Here is a 13,557-nt window from a genome sequence, read left to right as displayed (position 1 = left end):
AAGAAGAGCTAGCCAGCATTCCTCAGACCAGGCCAGGGGCTGCAGGTCGCAGACGGTCCCCAGCGTTCACTCGGGGAGGAGCCTCAGGCGCGGGCCTGAGCAGCCAGTGGGTTCCTCCCTGCGCCATCGGCCCCGCCCCCGAGCGTCCCGCCCCCCGAGTGTGATCTGCTCCTGGCCCCGCCCTGAGCCCCGCCCCCGGGCCACCCCAGAGCCCCGCCCCCAGGGCCGGCCAGCGTGCTTTGCGCCCGGCCCCGCCCCGCCCCGCGCACGTGTTTGGCGTCCGGGGGCTGCCGCAGAGGAGGAGGTGAGCGGGCAGAGCGCGGCGGGTAGACGTTGCGGACCTGGAGCGGGCTCCGTCCATTGCCTGTTCCAGCAGCGGGGCGTAGCCTAGGGGCCCTGGCTTGGAAGCAAGGGTCCTGCAGCCGGTCCTTGCTCAGCCGCCTGCGTGGGGTGCGGCACCGCCTCCGGGACCGGCCCTGGAGCGCGCGGCCTTGTGGCTGGGGGGTCCTGGGGCTTTGGCACCTTCGCTAGGACCCTTCCTTTCTCGGCCTCACTTTCCTCTGGCAGAAAGGCCCTAGTGATGTGACTCTTTAGGAGACTTTAACACAGGCCGAGCAGTACGCAGCCTTCCTGTTTGCAGCAATTTATTTCCTGATTAAACAGTTTTCACAGAGAGGAAGACAGTAAGCTTCAACCCAGGTTAAGTAATTGTGAATTTTTACTGAAATATTTTCGAATGAAATAATAGGATGCTGCAGTTGTTTCAAAATAAACCAGTTGGAGGCAGGTACGGTTGGGAATAGAGACAAAATGAGATTGGCCATGAGTTGATAATGATTGAAGTTGGTTAATGATATACTGTTTTGTGTACTTTTCTATATGTTTGTAATTTAGCATTAAAAATATTCTATAATGAAAAATTTGTTACGGACGTCTGACAGCCTGTGTTCAAATACTGGGCCTGTATGATGTGCTAGGACTGCAGTGACAGGAACTGAGTGGCAGAAATATATTTTCTTGTATTTCTGGAGGCTAGAAGTCTAAAATCAAGATGTTAGCAGGGCTGGTTCCCTCTGAGGCCTCCCCCATGGGCTTGTAAATGGTCACCTTCTGGCTTGAGTCCTCATGGTCTTTTCTCTGTGCCTATGTCCTAATCTCCTGTTCCCGTAAGGACACCAGTCATATTGGGTTAGGGCTGTCGACTGAAAAACTGCACAACCTTGAAGTTGAGAGTTGTGTCTTAATCAGTGGACATTTCTGAGAACTTAAGCCCGGGATGTGGCCTCTCAGATGGCTCTGCAGTACTGATCCAAAGAGGCAGGGGAGGAGCCAGGATAGATAGGAGTTTGGGGAACAAAAAACATAATTGGTACATCAAAAGGTTATTGTTAATGAAAGAAAACCAGATATCTGAAGTTAAGGAATTTAGCACTTTTCTATTTATGGGAAGGTGCAAAAGTCTGGGCTCATTGAAATCATTCCCTTGATAGGCACCTTAACTATCTAGGGTTCGTTCCCATCCTGAGTTCCTCCAGGGTGCACTATTAGGGGTGGGGCTGTTGTCTTGTCTCTGTCCTGAATTCCCTCCGGCTCACTGTCAGGTCCGTGTGGCTGATGACTTGATGGCTGCAGCATCCTTTGTTTACTGATAAGGCAGGCAATATTTTTCATTCACAGGGCCTACCTATCCTAATGACCTCATCTTAACTTATTTACCTCTCTAAATATCCTGTCTGTAAACACAGTCACAGTGTGAGGTACTGGGGGATTTCAACATACGAATTTGGAGGGACACAATTCAAAAGTCCATCACCCTGCCACCTTCCTAATTGAGGATTTTGACCAGTTTACTCAGACTGTCTGTGCCTCAGTTCTCACTGCTTTAAAATAGGGACAATAGTAATAGGTCATGGAGTTGTAAAGATTCAGTTGTTAAATAATATATGCAAAGCTCTCAGAACTGTGTCTAGCATATACTACTGAATAATCTGAACTTGTGTCTCATCGTAGTCACTGTGGGACGAATTGTGGAGGGAGGGAGTTGAGTGCTTAGTACTGTGCTTAGCCATGGGAATAGCCACAGCCATTGCTCCACAGGGTGTCTGCTTCTGTGCTGGACACTGTCTTTTGTGTGTCCATTTGTTCAGCACAGACACCCTGGTGTGGGCCATTGTCACGTGCGCATTTGGCAGAAGGTCAAGCGCAGAGCTAAAGCTGGGCCTGGATCTCAGGATCCGGAGTCCATGCGCTGCACTGCCTCAGTGAAAGAGGATGTGGCCCTGGGCCCTGTTCAGTGTGCAGGCAGACCCAGGGAACTGGCAGCTGACTTCTCTTTCTCTTGGCCCAGGTTTCCAGCGGTTGCAGCATTCATGGCAGGGCCCCTGTGGCGAGCCACTGCATTTGTGCAGAGACACAGAACGGGCCTGTTGGTGGGCTCGTGCGCAGGCCTGTTTGGGGCTCAGATATCTTACCACCTCTTCCCAGATCCTGTGGTCCAGTGGCTGTACCAGTACTGGCCTCGGGGCCAGCCAGCGTCGCTCTCCCCAGAGCTGCAGAGGCTCTTCCAAGAGGTGCTGCAGGACATCGGCGTCCCCTCAGGCCATCGCTTCGTGGCCTTTACCACCTTCACCTTCCAGCCTGTGAGTGCCGGCTTCCCGAGGCTCCCTGCTGGGGCCGTGGTGGGCATCCCCGCCAGTTTCCTTCCAATCACTGACACCGAAGAGCCTGTGGTCGTCCATGGGCAACAAGTGGACTGGCAGAGCCCGGCAGGTGCCCGGCTGAGAGATTCCCTGACCCTGTCCCATGCCGCCCAGAAGTTCGCCCTGGCCAGGGAGGTGGTGTACCTGGAGAGCAGCACAGCAGCCCTGCAGGCCCTCCCGGCCCCCGCTTGCCTGGTGGGCACCTGGGCCCTGGGCGTGGGGGCCAAGCACGCGCTGGGGCTCTATGGGGGCCCCATGAACTTACGGGCTGCCTTCAACTTGGTGGCAGCGGTGGTGGGCTTTGTGGCCTATGCCTTCTCCACCGACTCGCTTACTCACGCCCTGGAAGCCTGGCTGGACCGCCGCACCGCGTCCCTGTCTGCAACCTACGCCCGGGGCGGAGTGGAGTTCTACGAGAAGGTCCTGTCGGGCAACCTGGCCCTGCGCCGGCTCCTGGGCAGGCCTGGAGAGAAGCTGTATACGCCCAGCGGGAACGTCGTTCCCAGACACTGGTTCCGCATCAAACATTTACCCTACACCACCCGCCGGGACGCTGTGCTGCAGGTGTGGCGGGCGACGCTCAACCCGGGCGGCTCCTGAGGCCCCAGCTCAAGGACAGCTCCCGCTTGTGCAGGTACCCCCCTGCCGCTGACTCTGGGGGACACTCTGGGGGCCTCTGCGCCCACAGCCCAGTGGCGGAAGACTCCCAGGCTCTGGAGTTAAACAGCCTGATTTTACCCCAACCCACCACTTAGGATCTCAGTGACCTTGGACATCGCCCTTTGTGACTCTGAGCCTTGGTTTCCCCTCCTGTAAAGCGGGGCTGATGTAAACTACCTGGGAGGGTTACGCGCTTATACAAGATCATGAACATAAGGGCCTGGGAGGAGTGCCAGAAATGCACGGGAAGTCCCTCCTTGTTGGTCTTTGAATAGTGAGCTGTGGGGCTCAGATCACATCTCACCACCAGGGGTGTTTGCGGTATGTGAACACTTTCTTATAGCGAGGAATCACCCCAGAGTAGAAGGAAATCCCAGTTTCCTTCTACTGTGGTAGAGAGTCAAAGCTTTGAGAGGCCAAGAGAAGCTGGTGTGGACCCAGGAGCCGGGTAATGGGAGCTCGAGGTGGGGCTTTGAGGGCTGTGTATCCAGGGCAGGTGACACACTTGGAGAGGGCCAGGCGACCAGCAGGGCTTGGCGGGGCCCCCAGAGAGCCCTTGGGCCTGAAGGGGAGGGAAGGAGTTGCTGGAGCCTGGCGAGACCTGTGGCGTGGTGACCTCCTGGTAGGAGCTCTAGCCGAAGGAGGGGAAGGAACAAGCCATCAAAACAGGCCCTGCAGGAGGGAGGCTGCTGATACCAGCCCCAAGCTGGCAGCCTCTGGGGCACAGAGCTTGATGAGGGCCTGGAGGATGGTGGTGGGGGCAGTGAGGGGAGGTGGAAATGGGCCAGCTTGGCTCACAGGGGCCGGTGAGGAGAGCAGAGGGGTGGAGGTGAGCAGTGTGCCTGGCCTGGTGTCGGGACCCAGGAGAGGCTGCAACCTTGTCAGGCCTGTTTCCCTCGAGGCCTCTGGTGGTGGATAGAGCAGACCCCACAGGGCAGGTGGGGAGAGTTGTGATGAGCGCGCCAGCTCACATGGCTGTTCTTGTATTTTCGCTGGTGGTTATGGTTTCCCTGCAAGAGATGAGTTCAGGCCTGGTGTCAGCGCAATTCAGGGCAAAGGGATTAGGCTGCTCCGAGGAAGGGTGCAAAGCTGTCTGGGGAGGCCTGCTCAGTGCTCAGTGGTGGCCCACAGTCCCTGCAGAAGACCATGCATGGAGGGAGCAGCTGGGGTGGCCCACCCTCCTGCCTGGTCCCTGACAGCAGACTGGCACTCAGTGCTCCGGCCCTACTCTGTGCCAGCCTGGGCGGTCCCCGCCCTGGGCCCAGGCAGGTGAGGTCAGAGCGCCATGTGTGTCAGGCTCTTGGGGCAGCACTGGGTACAGGCTTGATGAATGTATAGGTGGACGGATCGGTTAGCGAGCAGGTAAACGAGTCTCCGCTCAGGAAGAGACCACTTCAAGGGCCCTCTGGGTGTGTCACCCAGCTGCCGCCACCACGTGGGATGGATTCCTGGCTGCTGAAGGGCAGTTTGGGGCCTGAATTTGGTGAGTGCCGCCAGCTAACCCCTCTCCACCCCCACCCCCACTACTCAATACAGGTGGTCCTGCTGCTCTGTTCAGATGGTGAGGTGAGGGAGCCCCAGCGTGGGGGCGGAGGAGGCCACCCCCTGAAACGGCTGCTCTCTTGGCTCCCCCTGCAAGTCACAAACTCTGTCTCCACTCATGGGCTGTTCCCAGACCCGACATGTGCTTTCTGTGGCCCAACTCCAACCTCCCCACGTTCTGCACATCCCTGCTTCACGGCTCAGGCCCAGCCGTTACCATCTGAAGCCCTCCCACCGCTGTCCTGGCAGGCAGGCAGCAACTCTGGCTGAGAACTTGCTTTGGGCTGGGCCATTCCTCCCTTCCCACCATCCTACCTGGTGGCTAAACCAGTGCCCAGCCTCCCCAGGCAGTTCCTCACATGGGCTTCCTGGCCATTCTCCCCACCTCTCCTCGCTCTTGGAAGTGCAGATCTGACTGCGTTCTTTCCTGCTTCAAACCTTTTGCAGGCCTCCCCTGGCTTCTGGCTAAAGCCACATCTCCAAGCCTGGGCATGCAGGCTGGGTGACTGTCCTGCTACCCTCTTCCCCTACTCTGTGAATTCTGGCCTCACAAGCACTTTGGTTCCTTCATCTCCCCCCACAGGCCTTCATCTGGACTGCTCTCTGCTGGCCTGCCCTTTGCTCCGTTTTCAGTGCTCCTCCTGCAGGAAGTCCTCAGGGACTGACTCCATTCCCCTTCCCCATTCCCTTGCTGTTAACTGTAATTAAGCAACTACGTTGGCTTAGCATCTCCTCTGCTGAAATGTACTCTCTCCAAGGGCAGGGTTGTGTGACCAGTTACAGCTTTGCTGAGGCTCTCCACGACGTTTGTGAATAAATGAACGAGGCTCTTAGGCCACAGCGGACACAGGCCTGGCCCCTTAGAGTCTCCTCTGAGCAACTACAGGAAAGCTAGCTAGGCACCCTGGGCGAGGCCCTTATGGGTCATATGTGACCCTGTCCTGTCTTCCCAACTTGGGACTTTCTAAGGACATGGCCTGGCACCAGTCTTCCAGGACTGCTGACTTCAGTGGAGAAACCGGGACACTTGTGGGTCCCTTCCTTTAGGGCACAGATTACTACCCAAGGCACCAGGGGCCCCCCAAATTTTGTGATACTTTGTACCCCTGAAAGCAGCTCAGGGATTGATCGCGGAAAGGTGGAAAACCACGTTCTAAGGCTTCGCAGATGGGCCAGGTGGCGGCAAGTTCCCCTGTAAATGTTGCCCTGCATCCTTCCCTCCCAGATGCCTGCTGCGGGCCTCGGTCATCAGTCTCTGCCTGGATCCCAAGAGAATGTGTTCTGTTGAATTGTGTCCCCCACATGTTCAGAACATGAGGAGTGGGGTCCCAGAGTCATGGTGCTGGCAGGGGCCCTGACCATCCCTGACCCTTGTCCCCACCAGCCAGTGTTCACAGCACCAGGCCCCATGCATCCATGCCCGGAGCTGGGCGCATCCTTTTCTCCATGTGTGCACATATCATAGACTGGGTCCAGAATGGATGCGTGGGTCCTCGCCCAGGGAGACCTCCTGCCCGCTACATCGTTACAGTACTGTTTACAGGATCCTTTGGGGGCACCAGACACTGCTAGGTTCTTAGAGATATTTTTTAAATCTCCCCAAATTGGAATATGTAATTGGTAATGTTATTTTGATTTTGCAGGCAAGCAAATAGCACAGAACGGTAAAGAAATTTTCCCCAAATCATAAAGCTTTCTAAGTGGCAGAACCAGGATTAGGAGCTGGCAGTCTGGCTCCAGATCCCAATCTCAAAACCCTGCATTTATACTGTCCTATTTATCCTGAGGGTTCCTTGGTTCAAACTTGTACTATGGACTGTGTAATCTTTCTCTGGTTAGAGAGACTTTCCTGCTTAAATGCTGGTTAAAGGTGACTTTCCAGATCACCTCTTTTATCAGGAAAAAAATGGTCACCGAGCAGAGCCTTTTGGAACTGCCAGGGAAGACCCTTTCTGCTAACTGAAGAGGAAGGGGCCACCTAATCTGTCATATTTAGCGCTGAGGTGGCAATGGGGTGGAAGTGGGGTGTTACAGAGCCCGGCTGAGGACAAGGGGACCTCAGGAGTCAGAGAGAGAACCTAGACTGGGCAACCAGTTATGGGTTCAAATTCTGGTCCTGCCACTCTAGCAGAGTGATCTGGAACAGGTGATTTTGCACCTCTGATTCTGAGTGTCCTATCTGTAACATGGGGACATTGATATATATCTTACAGCATTGTTTTGACAGTGAAAGTAAAATGAAATTTGCAAAATGTGAATCCCAGAGAGGGTTTATAGTAAGTTTTTAAAGAAGACTGGTTCCTAAATGTTAGTGGTTTTAGGTGGTACAAGTACCAGGGGGCTCAGGTCTTGGAGTTGCTTCCGAAATACCAGCAGTGTGTTGAGGCCGGACCCCCCGCCCCACCGGGAACTCCCTGCTGCCTCACACGGGTCTCCTCTCAAGGCTTTCAGAGCCCTGGTGCAGGTGGTTCTTTAGGTTGCTCTCAGTTGACACCTTTTGGGAAATTACTTGGCAGCAGCTGAGAGCAGAGGACCCAGGTGGCCCTGGGGGAGAAGACATCTCTGCATCTCTGTACCTGCAAGTGCCATCTTTAAGGAGAAAACTGCATGACGTCACTGTCAATAACTTGACATGTATATTAATAAACGGAATTCAGTCAAAAAAAAAAAGCACTGGAGAAGAAGACATTAAATGGGAGATGGCCTTTTACACCTCCTATACTGGTCATTTTTAAGTACTAGAGCATTCAGCATTAGTGAGGTGGTGGGGAAATCGGTACAAGCATGCGCTCTTGGTACATTTGTGGCAGGCAGCCTCCAAGGTGGTCCCCAGTGATCTCAGCTCCTGGTATTCTCAGTCTTGTGTTGTCCTCTCCCCTTGTTCCCCTTGGTTCAAAACCATAGATTCTGACAACTGTGACCATGTTATGAAAGAGTGTGACTTCTGTCTCGCTGGCAGACTATTATCTCCTCGGACATACGCTTTGGTGAAGCATGTTGCCATACTGGAGAGGCCCACGTGGCAAGGAACACAGGGCAGCCTCTGACCAACAGCTAGCTATGCAGGGAGGCCCTGAGTTCGACAGCCCACAAGGGACTGAGTGCTGACAACAACCATGTGAGCTTGGAAGAGAATCCTTCCCCAGATTTTCAGTTGAGACCCTAGCCCCACCCGACACCTTCACTGCAACCTATGAGACACCTTAAAGCAGAGGACACAGCTGAGCCATGCCTGGATCCCCACCCCCAGAAACGAGACAACAAATGTGGATTTTATTAAGCCACTTTGTTTTATGGTCATTTTTAATGCAGCAATAGATAACTAATACACATTATCAATTTGCATATTTTTAGAAAGCAATTTAGGAGCACTTGACATGATCATAAAACTGTACCTTTTGATCCAGTAACTTGAAGCCTAGAAATTTCTCCTGAAGCTATAACAGCAGAAACTAAATCATATGCCCCAAGATGTATATAAGAGCATTACCTATAATTCAAAAAAATAGGGATAATGGAAATGTTGAAAAAACAATGACTTAGGAAATTTGGGTATATCCATTTGTTGACTATTGTTCAGTCACTAAAAAGTATAATTATGAAGACTATGGTAGAAACATGTAGAAATATTATAAATATCAAATTTTTTAAAAATACGAAGTACAACATGCATGAGGGCTGCAGTAAATACGGTAAGACCTGGAAGGAAATTTGCAAAATTTCTGAAATTCAAAATTTCATAACAGAAAGTAATTCTATCGGAATTTTGAATGACATTATTCATTCGATACATACAAGGACATACCACTCTATATGTCTATATACAGGTATGAAGGGGTCCTCAGAGAGGGTCCGTGGACCCACTCCCTCCCCCTGCATCAAGGTGACAGATCTTGGCATCACTGCTTTTGGCTCTGTATCCTTGGGGTGGGGCCAGCCTTCTGTCTGTCAGTGTCTGTGGCGATATGAAATGTGCTGCTCAGATCTGCTGTGGGAGCAGAATTGACTGACAGTCCCAGCTGTTGTTTCTCTAGATGTACGTTTTCCCTGATGCCATGCCTCTCTGGCTGATTTCAGGCAGTGATCGATCATGGGGGCAGTACTCATGCAGGCCCATTCTGGCGAGCTGTGCGACGCCCGCAGTGGATGACCGTGGCTCAAGGATTCCCCAGTGTCCTGCGCAGACCTTTCGTAGAACTGCTCTGAAGTCAGAGACCCTGCCTACCCAAGCCTCCTTCCTTCCTGCCTCCTTCACAGGTATCAGACCTGCACTGTGCTTCGAAGGCTCTCCCCACATTCTTATGTTCCCTCCTCCTTTGTCCTTCACAAGCATTTCCTCCAACACACCTCTTACCCAGGTAACCCTGTCTCGGTGTCCATTTCCCGGACGATCTGAACAAACACAGTTACTCCTCACTCAGTCAGGGCTATGTGAGGTCCTGGGGACACACCCTGCCCCCATGGAGCTTGCAGTCCTGCAGAAGAGACTCTCTGACAAGAAAACCTGCAGTGACAACAAAGTGACCTCAATGCAGTGAAGATGGAAGGGCCAGATTAGCGTGGAAGCACAGGGCAGGACACCTAACTCAGCCTGAGATGGAAGGTGGTCAGAAAGGACTTCCTAGAAGAGAGGACCCTGTTGCTGAAGCACCTCAGTGTGAGCTGAAAGAAGCCAATGCTGATAATATCAAATCTTTATATAACACTGATGTGGCAAACCCTTTACATATATTAACTCACATAATGGCTACAGCAATCCAGTTGACAGATCGGGAGATCAAGGCACAGAGAGATTAAGTGGTTTTCCACCAGCCAGTCTAGACTTGGGATCTGAACCCAGGTGGTCTGGCTCTAGAATTGTGCCCTTGGCCATTGCACTATGTTAGTCAGATGGGAATAGTTTGTACAAAAGCAAGAAATGAGAACTTTTGTGTAGTTTTTGTATCAGTCAGGGCCCAACTCGGAGATTGAAACCACACAGTCATCTGAACAGGGAAAGTTTAATAGGAAGAATTATTACTATCCTACAAGGAACTAGTATTCCTACCATAACAGGGAATTGGAGCGATGAGGGGTTAGCTCGTAAGAAGTCAAGAGAACTCTGAGAATACATGGAGAGCCGCTGTAAGGTGCAGCCACTGCCACTGCCCCTGCCCAGGCTGAGATCCAGTCCTCATCGGGGAAGGTACCAGCATGGCTCTCTGTGCAGAGAAGTTGCTCAGTCAGTTGCCAGGCTGGCAGAACTGGTTGGAAATTTGCCCTCTGGGATCACAAGGAAGCCATCCACAGGAGGTACCACACCTCAGAACGTGACACAAACCCACCCGAGGAGATGCAGAGGAAATAGTCCACGAGGAGGGGCCTCCCCAGGAGCCCTCCTCGGCAAAGCCACAACAGGGGTGCCAGGCCAGGCATGCTGCGGGAGCCGGGCACCAGGGAGATGCACTCTGGAGGAGCCCATCTGGGAGAAACTGCCCTGCAAGGGCCTGACAAGAGGAGCACGCTGGAACTGGGAAGAGAAAAACCCAGTCCTCCCTGAATATCCGTCTAGCGCCCTCTACTGACAAAATTCAGCATGGTGCCAGCTGCAGAGAAATGTTTCAGGGGTCCATCTTAATTTTCTCAGAGCAGGAAATGAAGGGTAATACATTGGTAACTGATCCAGTGGTCAAAGAACAAAACCCAGCATGGCTGGCATGGAGTTCAGGGGAGGGTGTGGGGAGGGGTGGGGCAGAAGGGCCTGGCAGGGACCAGAATATGCAGGGCTTTATTCTAACTGCAGTGGGGAGCCGTTGATAGTTTTATAGCAGGAGAGGGACATGACTGTGCTTGGATTTCAGAAAGTGGCGTCACCGTGGACAATGGATTGGGCAGGCCCAGACAGGAGCAGAGAGACCTATTTGGTGAGGGAGGGGGCAGTTGTAGTAACATAGGAGAGATGAGGCTGGCCTGAACTAGGCAGTGGCAGTGAAGATGGAAAGAAGCAAGATTCAGGCTACATTAGGAGGTAGTACCGGTGAAGTTCAATGGCAGACTGGGTCGGGAGGTGTGGGAGAGGCATGTCAGAGGTCAAGGGTTGGGAACGTTTCCTGGGTTCCGGGTTGAAAGAGGGCCCTCTGGGATGCACCCTCTGCCCTTTCTTCTCTCTGCTGCAGAGCTCACAGACATGGAGTCCCATCCTCCTTCTGACTTTTGGGACGTCCCTCCTCCCTTGTTAATTATGCCTCCTTGGAAAGACCACTTTGTTGTTATTGGTGAGATGATGATTGAAGTCTTTCAACCCAGTGGGATGCCCGAGAGTTCCCAGATTGAGGCAGAATAGGTAAGAAGACTGAAAAATGGTCTTTAAAGCCTCCATTGATTGCTCAGAGCAAAGACCAATGATATATAAAATAGATAAACTACAAGGACCTACTGTATAGCACAGGGAACTATATTCAATTCCTTATAATAACATGTAACAGAAAAGAATCTGAAAAGAAAAAATATATACGTATGTATGTGTATAACTGAATTGCTTTGCTGTACACCTGACACTAACATTGTAAATCAACTACATTTCATAAAAAAGAAAATTAAAAAAGAAAGGAAAGAGCAAATGAGCAAAAGCTAATGAAGTTGACTCAGCTTGAAAAAAAAAAAAAGGCCAAAGGGGAGGGTAGAGCTCAGTGGTAGAGTGTGTGCTTAGCATGCATGAGGTCCTGGGTTCAATTCCCAGTACCTCCATTAAATAAATAAATAAACCTAATTACCTCTCCTGCCAAAAAACATTTTTAAAAAAGGCCAATGGAGGTGAGTAGCCGGTGTTCACCACTTTGACCCTGCCCGCTCTTTCCTCAGGTACGCCTTGCCCTCTGCCCTCTGCCCTCTGCCCCTTGCACCCTCTGACTCAGCCATGCCAAACTCTAGCAGGCCTGGGGAGCACAAGCTTATCTTTTGTACCGCCTGGAGCCACCTGGACTTAAAACCATCCTGGCTCTTGACTTCTCCTTCCAATCCCAGCATCCCTAGAGCCTTTGTTCCCCAGAGGACCTTGCTCCCTGCTACAAGTCAAAGGTCAGTTGCATCAAATGGATCCAGACTCGTTATCACCTACCTCTACATCCTGCTCCCCCCGCCTACTGCACCTACTGTTCGCAAGAACAGATTGCGGCTGCCGGGCACTGCGGGCAGGCGTTGTGCAGCGTTGGCAGGTGCTCAGCAGGGGCCAGAGCCCACATGGAAGGAGGAAGGGGGACAGGCAACCACACACTGCACAGACACCAATGTCACTGCTTTATAGTCAGACCCTCTGTGTTTATAGACTTTACTGCTGTCATCAAACAAGACTTGCCAGAGCCTGATACCTTGTCACTGACCAGCTAGTTCGACATGGACATTTACATGCTTGTAATCATGCTTGCTTCCACACGGCACCATCTGGTGGACACGATTTCCCGGCTCTCTGGCTCAATTTTCCAAGAAATGAAATTGATGTCAGTGTGGAATTTTTCATACCATCTACACATGAAAAGACCAGGATCCTTTCCCCCCTCCCCCAGAGGGTCTCCCTCACTTTCCCGAGCCACTGAGCTTAAGTGCTCTGAGCTGGTCTCCTTCAGAGCTAAACATGGCTGATTGGAGACACCTGGTTCCCACTGCTCGTACGCAGCCCTGCAGGCCTGAAATACGTGTCTTTGTCAATTTACTGAGGCAAGAAAAACTGGGAATCAGGGTCCTGGGAGACTGGGGTCCACTGGGAGTACCTGAGGGGGGGTCTGTCCGGCAGCCTTTGTCCTCAGAACCAGACCACCCAGGTTAAGATCCTGGCTGTGCAACTTACTCCCTTGGGCGGGTTACTCACCCTCTCTGTACCTCAGTTTCCCCATCTGTAAGCGGGAATAAGTGACAGTGCCCACCTCATGGGGTTGTTTTAAGAATTTCATATGTTGATTTTGTAAAGCACTTTGGACAGTGTCTGGCACAGAGTTAAAGCTTCAGGGAGGTGAGGATGACTTGCAGTCATCAAGGCACAGCTGCTGGGAAGCGGCCCCATGTGGCACCTTTGGAAACGCCACAGTGACTGTGATGGGAGTCAGGGTTGGCAGTACTGCCCTACCCAGTGATCTCAAGCCCCCGGGCAGGGCCGTACACATGTGTCTGACTCCTCCACCAGTCTGGGACTGCTCTAGGGGCAGCAACCCCAGTCAGAGGGCCATCCCCACCCTCTTGTCTCCAGGACCTGACACCGTCAGTGTTCAGGAAGTGTTTGCTGAATTCACCGCTGGGTCATGACAGGAGGGAAGGAGTGTGACAGGTGGGCAGACCCCAGAGGCGCCAGCCTGTGAAGCTCGGTTAGCCCACGTTTCTCAGGGGCACACGGAGAGAGGCTGCAAGGCCTCTGCACCCCAGTCTTGTGGCCTCTGGAGAAGGCACTTCAAAAGGGGCCCCCAAGACCTTCTGACCTTGCTCCCAGCAGCAGCTGGAGGCCACCCTCAGGCATCGACCCCCAGGTCTGGACCAGCCTGCTGGCACAGTGTCCCGTGCTGGTGCCTGGGGAGGAAAGGTGTCCCAGCCTTGAGGTCTGGACTCAGCCTTTGCAGATGCCCCGGGCTGCAGAGGCACAGGTTCTCAGCCACCCCATGGGAGTCGGGCCACAGCTGGCCCACCCGCTGGC

General features: G+C 52.9%; 1 protein-coding gene across 2 annotated transcripts; it reads left to right on the top strand.

Moving 5' to 3' along the window:
- The first annotated feature begins 203 nt into the window (after nucleotides 1–203).
- On the top strand, nucleotides 204–11,649 carry TMEM177 (transmembrane protein 177). 2 transcript variants are annotated; one of them, XM_074363513.1, is made up of 2 exons: nucleotides 204–304; nucleotides 2,348–11,649. In XM_074363513.1, exon 2 carries the CDS (start codon nucleotides 2,370–2,372, stop codon nucleotides 3,297–3,299), a length of 930 nt encoding a protein of 309 aa, XP_074219614.1. In that variant the 5' UTR covers nucleotides 204–304; nucleotides 2,348–2,369; the 3' UTR covers nucleotides 3,300–11,649. The 2 variants fall into 2 exon arrangements, with proteins under 2 accessions (XP_074219614.1, XP_010953176.2); XM_010954874.3 differs by lacking the exon at nucleotides 204–304 and adding an exon at nucleotides 311–699.
- The last annotated feature ends 1,908 nt before the right edge of the window (nucleotides 11,650–13,557 follow it).

The sequence above is a fragment of the Camelus bactrianus genome, chromosome 5, assembly GCF_048773025.1.
Source record: "Camelus bactrianus isolate YW-2024 breed Bactrian camel chromosome 5, ASM4877302v1, whole genome shotgun sequence".
Lineage (NCBI taxonomy): Eukaryota > Metazoa > Chordata > Mammalia > Artiodactyla > Camelidae > Camelus > Camelus bactrianus.
The sequence above is the reverse complement of the archived record's forward strand: the minus strand, read 5'-3'. Positions and strand labels throughout refer to the sequence as shown.